At 29.7% G+C, this 23695-nt stretch overlaps 1 protein-coding gene across 3 annotated transcripts in view; it reads left to right on the top strand.

The window, feature by feature from the left end:
• LOC106680774 (disks large 1 tumor suppressor protein) overlaps positions 1-23695 on the top strand; it is a gene marked incomplete at its 5' end in the record, with an annotated part of 438504 nt that overhangs the window by 309591 nt on the left and 105218 nt on the right. For all 3 annotated transcript variants that reach the window (XM_067052703.1, XM_067052702.1, XM_067052701.1), the window contains 1 exon segment: positions 15616-15654. In XM_067052703.1, the coding sequence (XP_066908804.1) occupies positions 15616-15654 (39 nt within the window).

Here is a 23695-nt window from a genome sequence, read left to right as displayed (position 1 = left end):
ACATTTGAGTTAGAAACCACTGCATTATACAATGCAGCTATTTACATTTTTGTCTAGCCCTCCTATTTATAGTACCGACTATCCTTGTTATTTGTTCATTTTCTTGCCTACTAAATTTACTCTTCGATTTTAGTCGATTCGAACTTTCTTGAACCGAAACAGTATTTTTTATTTAATTAAAAATATTTTTTTCCCTTCTCTCCCCCCTCACCCTCATATTTCATATTTTTATTATATACCAATGCGGTATCTGTTTTAGTCAGTGCAATTCGTCCCTGCAACCTTTCCAGTAATGTTGAAATTCTTTATGTTTATGAAATATGATTAACAGTCCAGTCAGCTAGGATGTCCATTAAATCGGTGAAAAGTTTTCGAAAATAAACTTATCAATTTCAACATATTCTTCTTCTCATAGTTACTTATTAGTATCAAATTGTAATCACAGCGTTCTTACGAATATTAAATTCATGGCTACAAAATTTGATAGATTTAATTTCTTTACACTAGGGGTATTCATGATGTTGTGTTAAATATAAAATGTTTTACATTGTGAGCAGCCCTGTTAAAGCCATGTTAAATTTTGAATGCATAAGAGCTCCAAGCGGATTTTTTGAGCAACTGATTTTATAGCCTTTCCTTCCAAAACTTCATGTTATTGTTAACTTTTAAGTTTTCATTAAAGTAATTTATTACAACATGCCTAAATTGAGTGAAAAGTGGAGGTTTTGTGAAAGTTTGTCCACTGACTGTTTTATTTTGTGATTGTTGGCTTCTAACTTGTGAGGAAGAGAATCAAGATGAGCTAATTAATAACTGTCATTATATTATTATTACTGTCATCCATAACGTTATTAGTTTTAACAGCATCCAAAAAAATACTAAAACAATCAAAACATAAACTACGAGCAAATAAATTAACACGACAATAAATAAAACGGTGACAAGCTCCACTGGTCTGTTGCATGCAGACATTTTTCATTTAACAGATCTTGTAACAGACTCTCAACCATGTTATATGTTATATTATTTTAACATGGTAATAGAAGGAAATATTTCTCTATTTAACATGAGTTTTTCCATTTAACATGTTAAACTAAAGATCATGAATACCTCTAATATCAGTAAATAAAATGTAATAGTTTATTTAATGTTAGCTTCGATCCGTAAACACTTGTCTTTAAAATTTTTATAATGCTTCTTCATTTACTTTTCTTTACGAAATACACTCGTCAAGCCGAATAATCTTTAATACGTAAATTTTATTTCATAAACTCTTATGGCTTTTATAAATACCAATTTAATAATTAATTTCCTTTTTTGGTGGGGTAGATAACAGATACAGAAACTATTTTTTGTATTTAAATATTTTATAGAGTAACGATTATTATTTTATGCCTGTATAACAGCTCTAAAATAACGTTTATTACACAGCGTAATATGTGATTGTAAGATGTTAGCCACCGTGCATTTCTTTTACTCTAGGCACGTTGCTTCTAATATTTACGCACCAGAAGATTGGATCCTTATATCCCTCCCCCGAAGTCGGATTCACATGTATTAATGAAAGGGGCCTTTTCTCGGGATCATATTTCATTATTTCTTCACAAAATTGTTCTCACTTGCCTGTTTCAGGTCACGAAGTAATCGGATTGTTCCTTCTGTAATTAGAACTGCGACAAAACAGTAACCGTATCGTAGAAGTGGTGTAATAACGTCAGCAAAATCGACTTCTCGGGAACTGTCCAACATCTGTAGGTTCATCCCAGTTGTATTAAGGATTTTATTGTCTTACTCTCATGCAACTGTATTTCTTCAAATACTCTGTAAAATTCTTCATATAAGTTTATTTAGTTTTATAATGGTGTACTGTAAAACTCCATGATTATTGTCTCGCAAAGTGACCAGGATCAAATATCCTTTCATAATAATAAACAAAAAAACAAAAGCAAGAAACTTGTTTTTATTTTTTAAAGGTATAAATAAAAATTATAGTCTACAAAGCATTCAAATTCAGATCATTTCTAATTCCGCTTATTCATCCATTTTAAGTCCATTAATGTTTGGAACAGACCCATATTCATATTGATGTTAAATTCATCCGGGACTCAGTCAATTACATACAAAAATCCATGGAATATTAGTTAATTTATATAATAATTTAAATTTAAAGTTACTAAATACCCAAACCAACTCGTTCCTTCACTACCTAATAATCCTCCTAGGCGTCTGAAAAGAAGATGGCCTCCAGATCTTCTCCTTTAGAAATGTTTTTGGTGTTCTAACAATGTGTAGATTCTCCACATATTTGTATCATGTCATAATATCACTTACAGTAAATTTACTTGATGTGTATATATATATATATATATACAGTTGTAAATAACATTTAAAGAAATGTTAGTAAATAATAATCTTTTTGGAAAATTATGTTTAAAAGTTATTATTGAAGTATCTGATATAGATAAGTCAATTTATTTTGTTTATGTTGATTAGTAACACCTATTCAACACAGGAAATTTTGGAGGAAGTGTTGCCGAATTGTATTTAAAAAAACCCCCTGAAAAATACAAGATTTAACTGTTGATAGAAGCATACTTTACTAATCTGAGAAATATAAAAAAATACCTATTTTTTTAATCAGGGTAAAACTTTATTTCAAAATTGTCTGTTTACCTCCGTCAACTTTAACTTAAGACAGTACAGCCTATCATAAGTTAATGCTGATTACAAATGTGAAGATATTACCTCAACTATTGATATTTTATCTTGTTTTAAACATAATAAATTAATCTTATTGTGCATAATTCCAAGTATTTCACTTTTGATATTAGTTAATCTTATTATGCATAATTCCAAGTATTTCACTTTTGATATAAGTTAATCTTATTATGCATGATTCCAAGTTTTTAACTTTTCTATATTTTTTGGGGCAAATTGTTATTTTTGGTCAGAATTTTTTTGGGTTCTGTTTAAACATAGTGCAATACATAATAAATTACTAATTTATTATTACTTTTACTTATTATTATTAACTTTATTATTATTATTACTTTTTACTACCTTAATACAACCTTCTAAATCTTAGAAACTCTTTGATCAGTTTATAGAGTTAATGTTTTTAAGATGTAAACCCTATTATGAACCCTACTGAGATGATTTTTAATACTTATTATTCTAAAAGGATGTGTATATCTTTTTAAAACCTTAATTGAAAACTAAAACAATCAATAAATAATGATAAATATAAATAAAGGTAAATACAATTTCACTTCAGATACGTCAAAAGTGGAATTTTCGAAAATAGCATAATAATAATTATATTTGTTTCAGCTTTAATTTTGTTTATATTATTATTAAAGTGGCGTATGGAGTATGAAAAAAGTAGGTTGAAAAGATTCAACATTTTCCATTATAATGAATACCGTTTTTAATTTTGGATACATCAGTTTAATTACAAATCTCTTTTAGGTTTTTCACTCGTTAACTAATTATAATTAATCTAATCTTAATTAATAAACTTTACAACGTTCTCCTCGAATTAAATGTATATTGGATTAGTTTACTTAACTGAAATTGGTTTATAATGAATCGAGTTTAATTAAAATTATAAAAGTAGAGAATATTAATTTATCCGATCTCTATATTTCGTTTATAAATTTATTTCTTGGCTTATGTTTTGAACAATTAATCGTTTGCATTAGGAATGAACCTCCGACTTTATGTGGAGCTGAATTTTAATGGCATTTAACATTTTAATGGCACAGATTCGTCCATTTATATTCCATTCCTTGCATTTACTGTTTAGATTTATTAACAGAAAATGCCTGCTTATTATTAAATTATTTGAAATACTTTACTGCTCTGAAAGGTGCTTTGTATTCCGTAATTATTTTTCCGTTAGTGTGGCCATACAGCAGTGGCCTGATAAATGTGTTATGATTTCATTATCAATGAGTTATAGTGTCCTGTGCTATTTCAAAGCTAAGCCAGGTTTTCATCTCCCTAATGAACTTTAGCTAGAGCTAATTCAAGAATGATATTGTATTAATATTTAGAAATTTTTAAGTGTAGGTGCTGTAGTAAATTTAGAGTTGTTTTTTTTACTTACATAACATAAAAACCTTACAAAGTTATCTGATCCTTTAATAATTTTGAAATATTTATTTTCCTGCTGTTTATTAAATATCAACCTTAAAGTTCTCCGAAAACATATTTTTCATAACATATTTTTATTGGTAACATCAATGTATTGGTTGTGCTTCTACTTTATAATTTTCTATGATCTGCTTTCTTTGTTATAGGTTCCTAACAATTTTTTTTTTTTATTTCTATGCACCATACATTTTAAATGATTCTTGAGTTTTTAAAATATATTATGTAGTATTTCTATTATGTAGAACTTATTAAAAATGACTATCCTTGATTCTACCTAAACAGTCATGTTAAATGATGTTGGATATTCGATTACCTTCCCTTTTGTCCTGGAGAGCTATTTTATGGCTCACTAATATTTATGTGGGTTACTGCACATGTAGTATACTATATCGCATAACATTGGTGCATTATTATAAGATAATTAATGGGGTTATCATTTTGTGGGTTTTTCTGACAATTTGTAATAAAATTATGTTAAAATCTTTGCCGTTTTTGTTGATTACAGACCATTACTAGCATAATTATATCAATAATGATGTAGGCTCAAGTTTAGTATCTTAATTTTTTTTTGGGGGGGGGGAAGGAGGGAATGTAGTTTATCGTTATATTAAATTGTGGATTTTTCATAAGCTTGATTTGATTGAAATAATTTTAAATTCCATTGAGCTAAACAGGATTTAACTGGTTGGTTTTTATTAGCTTATGAATTTTGTGATTGCTTAGGAATATCTTTCAGCGATTGGGTTGGCTAAATAACTGAAAGTTCGTTTATTTTTTATCCAAAACCACAGATATCCCATATTGGCAGTTCTTTGTTAGACCTAGTTGCTGTTAATGTAAGTTTGTCTTCAGGTTTGTTAGAAATTGCCAACAGCATATACATTAATATATCTTTTTAGTATTAGTGCTTCACATGGTCAAACTGCTACTTCTGAAGTTACAATTGTTATTACCCTTGTTAAGATACGAAATTATATCTGATAAGTTTGTATACTTTTTTCGTATCTTAACAAACCTCACAACGATACCAAGTTATGTTACTACTATGTTATGACCATGCAATGAATAACCTATACATAATAATATATTTTTATGAATAAGCGATTTGCTAGTTTACACGTTTAGTGTAATCTATGCTATTAAGATAATACAACTTCAAAAATAAGTATTAGATTGTCTGAATCAATAAATATCCAACCCCAAAATGATTCATTTTAAATGAGGCTTGATTCTTTTGATAAGAAAACTAATGTCTTGCTATTCCCACGTGTAATGTTTATTTTAGTAGCATGTACATTTTTTTATGTTGCAAATTATTGGTGATGTGTGCTTTTCATTTTATTTTTTTTTTTTTAATGTATGTTACTACAGTAAGATTCGTATACTTTATAGTATTAGTAGCGTGTGGGTTAGGTTATGTTAAGGAAAAAAATTCATCGGTTTTTTGAAGTTGTACTGCGAATATTTTTGGTCATGAAAAATTATTGTAAACCTTTTTTCTCTTATCACCATTTCTGACAACCCCTTCATATGAAAAGGAGACTACAACAAAACTTCACTAATAAGAACACATATTATTTGACAAAACACAAACAAAAAATAATATGTTATATAAATTGTATATATAAAATTTGTTTATTGTATATATGTTATTTTTCTACGAAGTGTGTTATTTGTTCATTTCTCTATCATTTATAATTTATGGTATAATTACTTATCATTTTTTCCTTTTATTGTTTTGGTGTATTTTTTTTTCATATGTTTGATAACTATAAATATGTAGAAAAAATAACAGAGAAAAGGCAAATTCAAATGACGTATAAAAGGTATTTGCACCTTAAAATCTATCTATCGATTGCCTTGTTGCAACTTGTATATGATAATTAATAAATAACAACTTAAAAAAGAAGATTGTTGACCGCAGAATCCCTGGATAGTTATTTAACACAAATCGCCTATCCTGTGGACGACAATTATATCTGGGTTGATATAACTACAATGATGTATCTGTGAATTCATTCATTCAAATACTATATAAATTATATATGATATAAAATAATGTAATATTACATAAATGATTTATATCATATTTATTAATTAGTTAATAAAATTATTTTGAAAAAATATCATTAATGTTAATGGTGTCGTCAATGGTCCTTCTGGTTCAATAAAATCTTATGTGTTAATTGTTTCATTTATATTTTTAACGCACCTCTTTTACAATTATAATTTTCAATTTATCCTGTGGTATAGCATAGACTTCATTTCTTTTCTTTTGTGATTTGTTTTCAGTTATATTATTTATTTTTAGTCAACTTATTAAAGTTGAGAGTGTTTGAATTTTAATTATTTATTATTAGGTTGCTATCAATGGGTAGTTTCTCTAAATTACTGTATCACTACATTTTTATATTACATAAAATTTACTTAATGTATTTTTATGTAAATACAGTGGTAAATTGCAATAAATAAATAGAAAAAAAATTATAATAATTTTTAAATAAAAATTATAAAAATATTTGTAGGCTTGAGCCTTAGCCCGGAAATCTTATAATGGAAATATTTATTTATAAAAGAATTTAGTGTTATTAATTTCGAATATGCGTCATCAGTAAGCTTTATTTTTGTCAATTCTTAAGGGTTTCTTTAATTTTTGTAATGTGATGTTTATTTGGTTTAGCTTTATATGTTCCATGAAAAATATGACAGCCAGAGGATATTAAAAGATTATAATTGAATTTTTATAAATTCATTTCCGTTGGTAGGAAAAACAACAAAGAGTAAGTGCAAGAAATAAGTTCGTAAGAGTCCTTAGCGACGGCATAGAAATAAAGTTTCGGACTTAGAAAACTTCTTAATAATGTTATTATTATTAATAGAATGGAGGAATCAGTGGAAAGAGGGGGCAAACTTTTAGGCCTATGATGGGGAGCAGGAAGCTGCCTGGCTATGGACTGTTAATTAAAGAAGTCCAATAGGACTAGCTTCATCCTGAGAGTGGAATTAGGAAAGTTTGGACCAGAAGTTGGAACTACTGCGAACACTTTCCGATCTCGGTACAGAAGAATGGAATGCTGTGGCCTTCCCAATAAACAACACTAAAAAATTTGTAGTGATATTTAATATCACTTGTCTCCCAACTTTGGTTTGTTCTCCGTTCATATTGTCTAGAGGCGTGCAATATTGCCTCGCCTGGTGGATTCTACCTTTATTGTGGCTTAGCTCTGTTATTTCATTTTATCCCTGTTTCATTGTGTTTCATCAGGTTTTCTAACTTTGTGATTACCGCTGTAAAATATGTGTGAAGGGCATCCATATCTACTTCATCTCAAGAGACATCGATCTTGACAGAAAGGGAATCAGAAACAACTTTGATTTATAAAAAAAAATTATTGTAGTACATACATAAGATATACATTTTTTATTAGAAATATTGTAAATGTTTGCTTTAAATTAACAGGAAAAATGTAAATATTCCAATAATATAAACTTAAAATTCTTCTAATCATGTATATGTTGGTTATTCAAATTAGAGAAATCGTTCACGGAAGCCCAAACATCAGTCATCAATCAACTTTAACATCGATTTTAGGCCCAGTTTTTAATTAAATTATTGTTTCAGTCTATAGTTTTCGGTTTCACTAAAACCCCTGGATTAGTGGCATAGAAGTATGTCTTTCTATATTTTACTAAAACACATGGATATATGTATTGTGTTCTCATTTGGTTAATGTTCCAGTCCTGGTTTAACAAAGTCAGTAGTTTAATTATTAATGTATTTTCCTAATCTGTTAAACAAAGCACCATATTTTCAATATATAACATTGGGAAATTCATTGCATTTTTTCTTTCACTTTTTTGTCTCTTATATGTCAATGAGGTCCTATGCAGCCTAGAGTGTGAATGTCTAGATTCAATTGCTGCAAAATAAAGAATGACTGACATAAGTGGAAATCGGATCAGCTATCAACTATCAGCCTCTCTGCTGTTTATTTTATTATTTATCTATTTTATAGATACAGAAAATCGGTATATAACTTTACTTTTAACTTAATAGTAGTTTTAAATCATTGGATTCTAAGTTCTAATTCATTTTATCAGATTATGATGATTGACATTTGAGATTCATGTATGTATATTTATTTATATGTATGAAAAAAACTAGTGCACTGCGATCTTATCTAAGGCTGAAAGTTCTTATCAATCATTTAGCACAAGATGAAAACGAAGAGCTTCTCTGAATTGCTGTCTCCTTCATATTGGCTTACTCATTGTTTGCAGCAATGAATAGAAATCGATTTTCAAGGTAATAATGAGTTAGGAAAATTATTCCACATAGAAGCTTGGCTATTTTTAATACTAAGATTGATGTTTCGTTCCTTTCCTGTTAGTAATTCTTCCTGAAAGCAAACACGTTGCTCTTGGTAATATTATTGTTGCGGCCAACATATGGTCCACAAATCGATAGTTGGAACATGTGGTTTTTATTAAGTCAAAAAACAAAACAACTATTCTCTATTGTTTTTTATATTGAAAATAGACAGACAACTTCTTAACGTCTCATTGCATTCACATAACTTCTTCATTTTCTCCTCTCTACGCACTCGTAGTTGCCAGCATTCTGGCCATCTTCGCCAGCTAAATCATCTTAGCCACGGCGGGCGGACTACTTCAACTCATCCTCCAAGAGGACAAGGCGGGCGGACGTACGTCCCGTTTGTGGATCTACTTCCACGAGAATATCCACTCAGAAGAACAACCACAACCGGGGCCCCACCAATCACCAGTGAAATAAGACTTTTTTTTCTCTTTTGTTCAATTAATTTAATTTTATAATAGTGTTAAGCTTTCCTTTTGTTTCTATTTGTATATTTTGTGTTCCTTCTTATTATGTTTACTCTTTTAAAAATAACAAAATTCGGCTATTATTTTCTTTTCACGGTTGGGTTAGTAAAGGTTCTTTTCGAACCCCTACCCGCCGTAACAATTATGTTGTTGTTTTTTCTTGAGTTATGAACTTTTTAAACAATGAAAGTGTCAAATAAGAAAAAAATAAGAATCTAGTCATGGTGCAATGTTACAACTAAGTGGATATCGAGTCAAAACCATTTTGCGCACTTTAAATTCTCTTTACAACAAATACTCGTAAAAATTTATTGGGCTTGTCTGAAATTGTAAGAATTGTGTGTAGCCGTAGTATGCTACATTGCTACTTAGTTCATTCATGACAGTTCTGTCTAACTCGAGTACAGTAAAATCGAGAATCTGGCGCCTGATCAATTGGTTCTGATGAGCCTGATTTAACCCAAGTGAGGTATTTGATAAGATCCGGATTCGACTCAGGTTTCGATCATTCAGAATCGTTTTTTTAAAAGCTTATGCTCCTACGGATATTAAGTTTTCGTTTTTCATCAGGCATTCAAATATTAGTTTAGTCCGAAATATTTCAGCCTCACCGGAACCAAACTACAACAGAAAAGCTCTTATTAAGTAAAGGTAAGTTTTTTTTCTTCTACGAAAATATGACCTATAAACATCCCAGGCGTGAATGAGTGAATATTTATAAATGGTTTTTTTTTTCGCCTTTTGTACCAAAAACTAGAATTGAATATTATTTTATACAAAGGAAAACCTATTTCGATTATTCGGCTCAGTAAGTTTTAACTGATAAACAAACTTTAATGAAGTTGGCAAACACTAAAGAAACGTAGTCTTCTGTAAAAATATTTTTAAAGACCTCGTTAGGGCTCTATAGTTTCAACACTATGCAGGTACTGTAAAAAAGTATTTGGCAACCAAACAACAATTAGTCTCTTTTGTACTGTGAAAGTTATAAACGGAACAAAATTTCTCTTAAACAAACAGAAGTCACTGGTTGTTAGTATTTTATTCTGTATTATTAATTATTTAAAGAATTTGTTTGTCTAATAATTTTCAAGATCGATTTCATTCCTAAATATACGTATTCATCAAGGTTAACATAAATACCTTGGTTTTCAAGTAAACAATTGTTTTCAATTAATGTTTATAATTCCAATTTCATAGTTGTTGTTGTTTGTTGCTTAAAGGCGTAAAACCCTCTGGTCATCAACGCCTATGGCATGATAAAAGTAAAAAAAAAATTAAATAAATAAATAAAGAATAGAAAAATAAAAAAAATAGAAAAATAATTAAAAAAATAAAATAAAATAAATAAAAAACATAAAAATCGAAGAGGAGTTATAATTTATAAAGAAGGCTTTTAAAAATTCAAATACTCGTGTAATTTTAGCTTCCTCATCTGCCAGAGTTTCGGATAAATTTGGGTTCAGTTCTATCCTGTTTATTGTTGGTAAATAGTGAGTACTCTCTTCGAAAATATGTCTAATCGTAAGAATGGACTGACAATATTTGGACGTTGGAGTTGGCAGTTTTCTGATCAGTTGGGAGTGCGTGAGGAGAGTATGACCTATTCTCAAGCGGGCCAGAGTTTTTCTTTGTTATTAAATAAAGATTTATGTTATGTCTATAACCATATGAATTATTATATAGTGCGATCATACAATTTTAAATGTTATATTTAATGTCATTTTTTACTAAGGCTTTTTTGTGGTTATTTATTTTTAATTTATTTTAAAACTTTCTATTTTAATTATACTCACTCACAACAATTCGTCACTAATTCAACTTTGCGGAAATTAATTCCAAATTAGCTATAAGGTAAAATAAAAAAAATGTCTTAGTGAAGTGAATAGTTCGCATAAGTTACAGAATTGTATGAGATAGTGTTCGTTTCAATTTGGAAGTGACTTATTTTAAATATTAAGGTTTTGTTATTTCAATGATTGTATTACTTATTAAAATTCAAGTAAGAGCCATTATTCATTTAAAATTAGAGTTGAGTCAAATGAATCTCTTACATAATATAATAAAATAATCTGATATAGGTCTGATAATTGTTTTGCCAGTTATCGATTTTTTTTTTTTTTTTGAGTTCTACTACTGGGTAGTTTCTCTACATGCTGTATCATATCATTATGTCATTATGATCAAATTTACTTGTTGTATTTTTTATACAGTTGTAAATATCAATAAATAAATAAATAAAAAAGATATCCTTTTTACTGACAATAGTTTATCTACTTTTAATATTGACACTGAACCACAGGATATTTAATATAAATAATATTCACTGAGCTTTATCTACCTGAATATTAAATTTATTACGTGATTGTAAAATTTGTGTTATCCATGTACTTTTGCATATTTTGTTTTGTATATTATTTTCATAAACTTTAAAATGATAAACAGTATTCATTTTATTTAAAACTAAGCAGATTTATAGGTGAATATAATAATAATATGGTTTAGAGGTTTCCTAAGAGGGTAGTTTCTTAACATTTTAAACAAAACTAGAATAAAACATATTTACTATTGATTGCAGTTATTGGCGAGTATAAAAGAATACTCATTGATTAATTTTAAATTGTAGTTGTACATGATAAGAAATGTTGAAGACTGGACAACGCCGAATTGCGTAAACCGAACAAGGTAAATATAATGCGGCTTATCGTATTGCGGCGAATTAGTTGGGCGTGCAGGGTTGTACTCTTAAATATGAAGGGATCCCTAAAATATTAATAATCATTGAACCGACGGGTATACGTCCGAAGGGTTGGCCGAAACGTAGGTATGATAATCATGTCATAACTGATATCTGGATTTGTGTTTCAATGGGCGTTATTGGACAAATTGTATGTGACAGCAATTAGTGTTATCGCTATCAAACTTTTGTGTCGTGTAGTCTTTTATTGTTGCATAATTATTAAGCATTGACATATATAAACATTGAGGTGATAATAATGTCCTTATTATTTACCATGAATTATGAAAACAAAAAATGTATTTTATGGTAAAGAGATGACACTTTAGTTACTGATTTTGAAACCTAGCTATTAACCCTCATGAAGATCACCAGTTTGGATTCTGAACTTCCCACTTCATTATCCAGCAATGTCATTGTGTGGTGGACGTTGTCTCGTCTTTTTTGGAGCGCGGAAGGTACTGCACGAGAGTCTTTTTCGATATAGAGCAGGCTTTTGATCGAGTCTGGCACCCGGTACTGCTTTACAAACTCCGTAAATTCCTATCTCCTACATACTTTCTCATCATCCGTTCCTTTCTCACTAATAGATTATTCCAAGTAAACCACTATGGTTATTATTCATACCTCTATTCTCTATCCACTGGTGTTCCTCAAGGTAGTCCCCAGTTGTGTATCCTAGGTCCCATCCTCTACATCGTATACACAACTGTCATCCTAACACTATCCTCACCACGTATGCCGATGACACATGTGTGTTCACAGTTAATAATAACCCTTTGATTGCATCCCAAACCCTCCAGTCCCATATCACAGCCCTCGAAGAATAGTGCCGACATTGGAGGATAAAAATAAATCTTAACAAATCCCATCAAATCACCATTACCCTTCTTCGTAAAGCTACCGACTGCCCCATAGTATACTTTATTAATATTGCCCTTACTACCGTAAAACAGATCCAAACGACAAACGACTAATTTGAAATTCTCACACAAGACTGAAAAGACAGGAAACTGCACGTCGATTCTGACTATTACAGCACATATTAGACTAACCGTCCAAACTTCCAATTCATTACAAAAGACTGATCTACATGACTATAATGAGGCCAATCTGGACATACGGAGTTGAGCTTTGGGGCTCCACTAAACCTTCGAATTCCTCTGGTATTCAATCCTTACAATCAAAATCCTTCGTAAAATCCTCAATACTCCCTGCTTTTTTACAAATTAAATCATTCATAAAGACCTAAATGTCCCTTATTTAACCGATCTAGCCCGAACCAGATTTCATCCTTTGATTATAAACTCCCTAAATACTCAAATCTTAGTTTTTAACGTTGCTTCCTTTTCTATTGCTGATAACCCTGAAAAGAAGATGGCTTCGAGACCTTATATTGTGAAAATGTTTTTAGAGTGCTACCAATGGGTTTCTCTACACGCCTGTAATATACCATTATGTTCATACTACAAATTTACTTATTGTATTTTATGTACAGTTGTAAGTGTCTATAAATAAAAAAAAAATATTAGACAAATAATGTTTTTGAGTGATCAGTGTAGGATAGAATACTAGCAACTAGAGACTAATTTTTACTTAAAAATAATTCTATTCCGTTTAAAACATTTAGAATCCAAAAAGGGACTAGTCGTTGTGTCGTTGTTTCATTGAGAGTTTCACTTACCTCACATTGATTAGTGCTATACTAAAGGTCTAGTGCTTAGTTAATATGGTGGGGTGTGTTAGTAATTTTTTGTGATAGGATACGGAAGTTATTTGGAATAACAACAATAAATTTCAGCATATATAGGTAAGATAGAATACTGTACCAGAGATAAACGACCCTGACAGTGAAAACTGGACGCAGCTATTATCTGTCAAGGATTTTAGGCGAGGCATTTTCCGATAATGAAGCCGCAGTATGGACGGCATTTCCTCATTATCAGGAAGTCGGAATTCCTTCCTAATACCTCTCGTGCGTTATGCGTGATGGCCGCTACATTGACAGTAGTGACATTTAGCACTCCAACCAGCAATCCACAATCGTGTATTAATTAACGCATTGGGTTATGCCGTGTTATTTGTAATAACAAGAGGTTGATTCAGGTAGTTTAGTCGTAATTGAATTTGATAGTTCTCCTTAGATTAACGCTTCATGGCTATAACTGCTATCAATTATTGCTGTAGATCTGCTAGGAGCACATATTTAATTATTTAGTTGTTTTAAATAAAATATCATTATTTTCGGCATATTCATGGTTTATTTAATTAGTATTTATCGATATTTATATATTGTGATAAACAACAAATTTCAATTTAGTGTATTTTATTTATATTTTATGGTTTAATACAGTGTTGACTATTCGATTATGTTTTTACTGCTTGTGGAAATTGCTATTTCTTCCTTTTCATTTGTTATTAGAGATAGGAGGTTCTGTTCTGTCTTTTTCAGCTGGACCCAACGTTCCACTTATAGTTTTAAACCGAATCTTCCATTGATTCTTTTTTTTAATGACTTTTCAGGCTATAACTTTTATTTTTAAGGAAAACAGAAAATAAACTACTATCCAAATGAATGTTATTCTCATTTAGTGTCTTCGTAAATTGTTCCGTAGTGAAAATAAAATCTTCCCCACTTCATTTCTTCGACTATCCTGCATAGAACATCTATAATATACTGGTTATTTTCGTGTAAATCATTTGAGGATACCTTTCTATTAAAGGAATATACTCTTTGACTCACTTGCATATCTCTATTTATTACATATATTTTCATTATTGCATGAACCATAGTCAGCCTGTTGGTTGTATCTTTCTCCAGTGATTTTTATGTATATTTTATAATTCTAAACAAAATCCTACGTAAAATACTTGATGCTCTTTATTACATTACAAATAAACTCATTCACAAAGACCTTAACATCTCATTCAGTACAGATTTGGCCCAAAACAGATATGCGTCTTTTCATTCCAAACTCCTTAACCATCCCAACACATTAATTCTTAATCTTTCATCCTTAACAATACCTGAGGGGTCTGAAAAGAAGATGGCCACGGGACCTTCTAATTAAAATTAATGTTTGAAGTATATGAAACATACAACATATTTACTTATTGTATTATTTTGTACAGTTGTAAGTTACATTAAATAAATAAATTTAAAAAAAAAAATTCTAAATAGAGGGTAAGGTCTATAGGATACATTGATTGTTGTCCAATTTGGCAGTGACTTTCCTACGAAATTACTATTGATCTATAACACATTATTTTGCATTACTATTAATGTAAAAAACTTTAACGGTAGTGACCAACAGGTCTAGATTCATGGATTATGGATCTTAGTCAGCAATTCCTCACATTTCTGTTTTTTCCATATGCGGGTCATGAACCAAACAATAAGGTTGTTATACCTTTCCGTATAACCGTCAAAATTCCTGATAAAAATACCTGGTAAAAAATCATAGGTCAACTCTTTCTCATATCTTGTGCTTTGATTTTGAAGTACTCTCTCGAAAGTAATGACTTTTCCAAGTACTTAACCGGCTCCACTGAATTTGTCTTCAGGATAAAATTTTACCTTGGCAAACTCTATCGGCCAACACTACCCTTTTTTGTGACATTTATGAAATATATCATATATTAGGTGCTCTCTTTTGATTGAACTAATTGAACCCTTTGAAAAAAATATTTACTGGAACTTTCGAATTGTGATATAATGTCGATATTGTAATCCTTATATTGATCTTTTGTATTGAACAGATTTATTTATTTATTTTAAGTTATTACTATAATTGTATTGTACTCATTGTTGTGTTATTTTTTTTTAACAGCAGTAAAACATGATAGTAATTATGTTTTTTGTTTTTGTTTTGTTACAGGCCCACGCTCCATTACTCTCAAACGCTGAAAGTAGACATGTGAGTAAAGACTTATAATTAGTTACATCGTTTAATCATTGAGTGAGTACTACAACGAAGTAACTGCAAGTTTTACAAAATTTGTTTTTGTACAGGTAGTTTCCTTTTGGGTCCACAACATACTAAAATTATTTAATTTTTGTAGATGATCTCAAAAAAAAAGTTTTTTTGAAAAGTTAAATTGTAGTTACTTTGTTTTAATAGTCACCCGGTGATAAGTTTTATACCATTGTTAGTCAGAATTAACTAAAGATAAATTTGGTTGCAAAAACCTTGTAAATGGATTAGTGTTTTAGTCCAGTAAGATTTCAGTTTAAACTAGAAGTAATTGTTCCCTAATTATTTTAATGAATTATAATTTAAAACTATTTGAAAAAGACGATGTTAGAAAGATAACCACCCTCTAAAGGTAGAGGTGCGAAGATCTAATATGGCAGATTTTTCAAAATTGCTTTTTTTTTTTGTTAAGGTTTATAACCAATAATTCCTAAAATATTACTAATAACTTAACTACATAAATTGGTAAAATTTAAATGGTTAAATTACGTAAATTTTTGTATATGAGTTTTCTACAAATTGCTATAATAGAACCCTTCATCTAATATGGTTTCCTGTGCCCACTATAATACAGTGCACTTAGGTATATTTGTAAAAACTCATTTACTACGAATGGATTTCAATTGTTTTTTACTGAATTTCTTATATCCAGAAGTAAACAGATAATCCATTAAAAGTTTCCGGTTTCAAATTACTTTTTTTTTTTTTTTTATCACACCGTTTATTTTCAACAAGTAACGCATTTTTTATGCAACTGATATTTTCATTCACTAATTATATCAATATCAATTAAACGTGGAAATTTAATGGCATTCATTATGCATTTATTGAAATACTGGATGTAGCTGATGAAATTCAAATATTACTAATGGTCTCATATTTGCACAAGTCTTTAGGTTCTGAGTGCTTCAATCCTTTACCACTGTCCTAATTGAGGCAACTGTTTCTGAGATCTAAGTTTGAATTTAAATTATTTTAATGAATTATTTATTGATCCAACTTTGTTATATATTATGTGGCATGTTATTTCTGACGGGGCATTATCGATTCTCTGTTTTCTCTTAAATGTAAGTTCAAGAAAAGATGGAAATTATTTTAGTAAATTAAATTAAATATAAATTTATTTACCCTAGAAGTGTTATTTTAAAATAAATTACAGTGATATATAAAGCCCATAATTAGTTAACAGAAATATAGACTTCATAGGACAATTATAAATACAATTTTATTAATAACTTTTTTAAAATTTACTACTGTGTATTACTTAATACATTTAGTAAATATGGTCTTAGTTAAAATGTTACATGCGTGTTACAGGCGTGTAGAGCAACTACCCACTGATAGCACCCTAATAACATTTTATATTAACTGGTCTCCTGGCCATCTTCTTTTCAGGTGCCTCGGAGGATTGTCAGGAATGGAAGAGGATGCAAGGTTAGCTAGGAGGTTTGAGTAGTTAGGGAGTTAATAATGGAAGGAGTGATATCTGGTTCGGGCTAGATCGGTTGCATAGGGAACATTAAGGTCTTTATGTATGATTTTATTTGTGACAAAGTAAGGGGCATTGAGAATTTTACGAAGGATTTTGGATTAAGTTTAGTGGATTTGAAGGTTTAGTAGATCCCCAAAGCTCAGCTCCATATGTCGAGATTGGCCTTATTACAGTCATGTAGATCAGTCTTATGTCGTGTGTTGGAAGTTTAGAACGATAAATAAAATAATTTTAATAAATTGTGAATTGTCCTCTCAATTTTCTTTAGAGTGATTTAATCATGAACTAATCTCAGGAAGTTGAAGAGAGTTTTATAATCAATTGAACTCCTGAATTTTCTTCTCCTATTAAAGTACAATACTAAAAATATAAAAATGGTCAGGTTGAAAAAAAAAAAATGTTAAAACTAACAAAAAGTATTTCTCTAATCATAATTCAATTAATTTACAATATTTATTTAATGGGGCTGGACGATACCTTAAAATTCACGAAAAAAAGAAATAGTGGGGATGAAAAAAAAGTAGAGACCACACATTTTATTTTTTTCATCCCCACTATTTCTTGGGGCCCACTTCTCTAACACAGCTCAATTCACATTTACATTTTCAACCCTTTAACTTAATCTAGAGGAGAGTTAAAGGTTCGAGAAATTTTAAAAACTTTTGTACATGTCGAAATGTTGAGTTACATACTAGATTTCAACCCCTTTAGTCCAGTTAATATATACATTTACACATCTGAAGTTGCAATGGACTAAAATATAGGTTTGATATGGATTCAAATTAACCAAATGAATGGGCATATGATTTTTCTTAATCATACCTATCAAAATAAATCTAAAGCTATAATAATAAATCTAAAATCTAAGCTTACTGCTGGTTTCAGTAGGTCACTAACTCTGAAGATGAAGATGAATGAGATCGTATAAAAAAATTGATAACAGAGGCTAACATTATGTACGAATGTAATTATGAATTGAAGAGGAGTAATCCATTAGTAATCAAGAATTAAACAATGTTCAATGTTTGAAGAAAAATCGGAAATATAGATTTGACAAATTGAGAAAGAATGGCAGATTGTAAATCTGAGAAATACGTAATTTACAAACAATTCATAAAGTGTTGAACAACATGATGAGATGTTGATTAAATGAAGTATTAGTGTTATAAATATTTGCTTTTATCACTTTTCCGGTAAGAATTATTCCTACAATTTGCTTCGATATTGTTTACCGATGAGGGTCAGGAATCTCTTACTTTGCTTATGATTATTATTGCTTATTTTCAAAACATCTTTACGTTATTCCGTCTTACTTTTTAATTCACTACTGTATTAATTTTATTCAATTGAATCTAGGTTGTTGTTGCTTCTAATTTTTAGGTCTATACATACACCTCTTCAAAATCGAACTAGTATTATATTTATACAGCAAACCCTTAAATAAACAAATATTACTGTTTTAACTTTTTAATATTTGCTTGCAAACATTTGTTATACCTGAAGGAAAGTGCGTTAGACGCTAATAGGTCACGAAGGAGACTTGAGCCGTAGAATATGTTAGAGCTAAGTTATTCCCCACCATCACGATTATTTTCGTTATAACACCGCCTTTGCTTTTAAATGCTTTCCTTGACACCATTGCCGATTTAATGAATTCATTTAGGATAAACGTTAAACTCATTTAATTATTTTTACGGAAAGAAAGAATAATTTTTTTGTAACGGATTTGTTCATGCATATTTCCTCCCTTTAATTTGTGTTGATTTTTTTTATTTAATATATTTATCGAAATTTACAGCTGTAAATCTACCGATTGGTAGCTAATGACGTTTCACATTAGCAGGTTTCGTGGCCATCTTCTTTTCAGGTGCTTTCGAAGATTGTCAGGAATGAAACATTAAGGTCTTTATGTATAATTTATGGCAAAGTAAGGAGCATCGAGTATTTTACGACGGGTTTTGGATTGTAAGGATTGGATACGAGGGGGATTCTAAGACTCAGTGGAGCCCCAAAGCTCAACTCTGTATGTCCAGATTGGCCTTATTATAGTCATGTAGATCAGTCTTTTGTAATGTGTTGGAAGTCGGTGTGCAGTTTCCTGTCTTTTCAGTCTTGTGTGAGGATTCCAGGTTAGTCGTTTGTTCAGGTGTAGTCCAAGGTAGCGGATCTGTTCGACTGGGGTAAGAGCTATATTATCTAAGGAAAATGGGGATTTGTTGGTATTTGTAGTGTGTAGAAAATACATCTAATTTTATTGATATATTACTAGTGCTTTTATTAATATATTAGTACTATTTATTTATTTTTTTGTTGATGATATAATTACCTTTCTAATAAAAAAATAACTCAAAATTTAGTGCAGATTTAACATAAATAGTAGAAAACCGTATATCTCTGCTAATACTGTTTTACTTTTTTAGGGAGTTTTATTACATTTTAAATAAACGTACTCATAACTTTTTATCCTAATGTTTCTTGGAGATTTATTTTTTATAAGAAAAGTTAAAAGGGTTTAAGTGGAATACTCTAAACAAGTTTCATGAAGTTATTACAGTAGTTTTGGTGCAACCTTCTAGAGATAAGCATTTTTTCGGCTATTGCTCATAGAGTGCCCCATTTGGTACACTGATGTTGGAGGCCGAAATCCTGCAAAACAAAAAAGGAAGGAACAAGATCGGTCTGGAGGATAATAATAGTTTTTTTGGACTTGATCCTGTATATTTAAAATTTAAAACTGCATGTCGAAACTTTAACCCGATTAAATACTCTTATTAAATTGTTTGAAAAAAAAAAGTTAGTGAGTAAAATAAAAAAATTACCAAATATACCAATATCCAAAAATCAATCTCGATTATGGCCTTGTTCTAGTAGAAGATCCATTAATTAATAAGGTATTATATTCCTTTATAGAGCATGCTAATATAATTAAATACAACTGATAAGTAATTATATCTTGCTTATAAAATATTTGAACATAAAAACTATGAAGACATATATTATAAAAGCAAATAATAATTATAAATAATTACGCCTCCTACATGAGATTAGCTGCCTTGTAATAGTTTCTAATTGAGGATTCTTATCTGATGCCTAATTGTAGATGCCATGGGAATTGTAACATCAAGTCCAATTATTTTCACTCACAAGTACTTAAGATATGTGGTGTTAATAATTGTTTACACGTTTTTGTCCTTATAAAAAGAAAAAAAAATTGTATTTAAATTTTACTTTAAAACTATGGTTTTAGTTCAATCAATGAATTATATTGGTTCTATTAATTTTTGTGAAAATGGGATTATATATAAAAAATCTTTTACATCTAAAATTGAATTTGAACCCTCTAAGCATAAATTTTTTTCACGTTAACATTTTTATTTGGTAGTATTTATTTTTATTGATAAATAAAATGAAAGTTAATAAATATCAACATTAACATTTGGGGAAAACATAAGGCCTTTTATGATCTTTAAAAATTTAAAAAAAAATCAATTTAACCTACATATACTAATAAGGAACCGACCAATCAACTTTTTTTTTTTTTTAACTTTTTTTACAAGAATTTGTGGTTCGGACATTCCTATGAACCTTAAGGTATACTTAAGTTGCGTGGACGTGGTGGCCTCCTTGGGTAACTTTTGCTTTGAAGGAGAGTAGTCTTATGCCTACCCCTTTGATTATTTAAGGCTTTCTGGAAATTATTTGAAAACTATCGGTATTAGATTTTTTACCTATTAATTTCTAATATATTCTATATAATTAATTTTAATAATCCTATATTTTATATCAATAATTCTTTCTAATTTCTAATTCTATTCTAATTAAAAAAAAAAAAAGAATAAACAATTGTAAAAATATTAATTTAGCAAAATATTCAAAAATATGTAAAATAAAATTGTTAAGATATCACAAAATGTTCTTAAGAAACCTAAACATATAAAGTTGTAGAAAATAATATGTGAAAACATACAAATCCCATCCCTTGTATTGAACAAATAAAATAAAATTATATTGTAATTTAAAAGAGTAAAGAAACAAAATACAATATCTTTTATATTGTTTTATTTTAAATTTTAATTAAATTATCGTTGGATAAAATTCCCAGTAAGTTATTTAAACTAATTTTATGTATTTTGGGCCCCGGTATATTAGTCTACTGTATTTTGGTGAATTTCAACCAAGCGAGCTGGTAAATTCAATTGTAATATTGTTTAAAACTGAAATCTTTCGAATTCTAGTTAGTCGGAACACTCGGATGCGTGAGTATAATAAACCTCCCTTCTGTTAGAGTTGAGTTAGTACTCGTATCTCGTGAATTCTGTTCATCCAGTCTATTTCCCTAGCCTTCAGAAACAGTATTTCAGAGAGAAACATTAATTAACAAAGATGCGTTGGCTGTGAAGAAATGTTCCAACAATGCCACGCTGGATTCCGCTCTTTTTATCCTAAATTAAATTATCAATTACCCTTAATGGAATTTTCATAACTTAATTAGATCCTTCAAACGCCACCTTTTTTTTTTCTAAATCCCCCTCTGCTTTTTTAAACTCGTACTGATTTAAAATGCCGTTCATTTTATAATTTGTCAAACGTTCATTTTCTTTTATGTTATGAATTTTGTATTTTTAATTTATTTGACAGAGATATGTGCGTAAGAAAGAATATTGTAAGGTAAAATTCTTTGGTTCCACTTCATTATATTTTCAGTAATGTGAATGTATATTAAAAAAAATTATTATTAATTAATCACCCAGGTCTAAGTTCTAAAATAATTTCATCAAATAAATTATATATTTATAATGGGCTTTGGTGTGTTGAAATCAAAAATGATCTCCGTTTTCTTCCAAGGTGTACATATTTTTCACTAACTACTTAGAATGTAATTCCTGTTCAATAACTCAAAATCAATCAAATCTTACGTAGCACATATCAACCTATCTGCTTCAAATTTGTATTGTATCAAAAAGACGTTTAAAGGTGCAAAATAACACAAATAGGTCCCTACTAGGTAAATGTGCAACTTTCAGGATAAATGGATGATTTTTATTATCGCCGGCGTGTCATGTTAGCCACCGACCTTAGATGAAATGCTGACTGTTTCCGAAAACTACTGGTACTAGTACTGTTATTTGTTGGGGGGAACAAGTCCGGCATGTGGGCCTAGTGGTCCTTTTGGCCTACCCCTGACGGCTACCGCATAGTATGCCGCCGCATACTGCCCAGGTGGGAATCGAACCCACAACGTTCCGAACCGAGCGTACTGGGACCTGCACCCCACCCTTTCCGAAAACTAACGGACATGACTAATGTCTATAAATATGTTCATTAGGATTAAGACAAGGATTGAATTGATTTTTTAAACTGAGAGTTATTTGCCATCATAAATAAATATGTAATGATATGTTCTCATTATGTTCATTCATTAATTAAAAAGTAATTAATTGAAATTTTATAATGTTTTTAAAAAAATTCCGAATAAAATTATTACAATTTTTGTTTAATTTAAGGTGATAGAGATGATTGATGCTTTTTATTTTTGTATTTTGTGGAAGGTAACTCTTTATCTTTTCCTTAATATAAAGGACCCAGTTTAGTATATTACTAAGCATAAGTTAACCCTATTGTTTAAAAGTGATGATATGCAGAATTAAACAGTGTGTTATTGTGAACAGAATTGGAGTTGCCAGTTTGGAAGGGCATGAAGGAAGGTCCCATGGTTCGGTCACATTCATAATATATAAAAACAAATAAATTTTTCTCACTTAGCATCGAGATTGAATTTGTTTGCACATTTTCCTAGACCAATAGGAACCTTTTTTATAACTCTTATATACTGTGACTTATGGTCTTTGGAAATAAATCTTCGAAAAACGACCCATCCTTAAGGTATTATGAAAGGAAAAGATGTCCCTGTTTCTTTTTATTCTATTTTTTTATTTTCTAATGATTACTTCTCGGAAAAGAGGAAAACTCATTCTTTTACCCAAATTTCTTAAGGTTATAGTTTAAATTTTTCTTTCTTTCTTCTACTTATTTCTTTTTTTACTATACCTTAACGGTAATAAGAAGCAAAAATTACGAAATTCAAAGTGTGCACGTGCGTTCACTTTTGTCTGCGATTTTCAGATTGTTGTCTGTACCAAGTAATTGTCTCGATTTAACTTTTTTCATCTCCCTATTAGGTGACAACAAAACAAGGCTATAATAATAATTCACATTATATTTTAGTTACTTACTCAATATAATGATTCATTTAACAATTTGATGAAAAAAAACTCGAAGTACTTCTATTCATTGATACTTTTTAACAATTATGTTTTTCTGGATCAAACTGGACAGGCTAATTTTAACGTTTCAGTTTACTCTTTCAGTATTACGACACATAGCATCTATTCTGTCGCGCTAATTGTGTAATGTGACCACTGTCCAACGTAACCTGCTTAGGTTGAGCAGTGAACCTCCTGAAAGTGGTACTTCACGTTGCATTAATGTGTT

This window comes from Halyomorpha halys, unplaced genomic scaffold (genome assembly GCF_000696795.3).
Source record: "Halyomorpha halys isolate HHAL.00 unplaced genomic scaffold, Hhal_1.1 Scaffold286.1, whole genome shotgun sequence".
In the NCBI taxonomy this organism is placed as follows: domain Eukaryota; kingdom Metazoa; phylum Arthropoda; class Insecta; order Hemiptera; family Pentatomidae; genus Halyomorpha; species Halyomorpha halys.
Note: the sequence above shows the minus strand (reverse complement) of the source record. Positions and strands in the feature narration are given on the sequence as shown.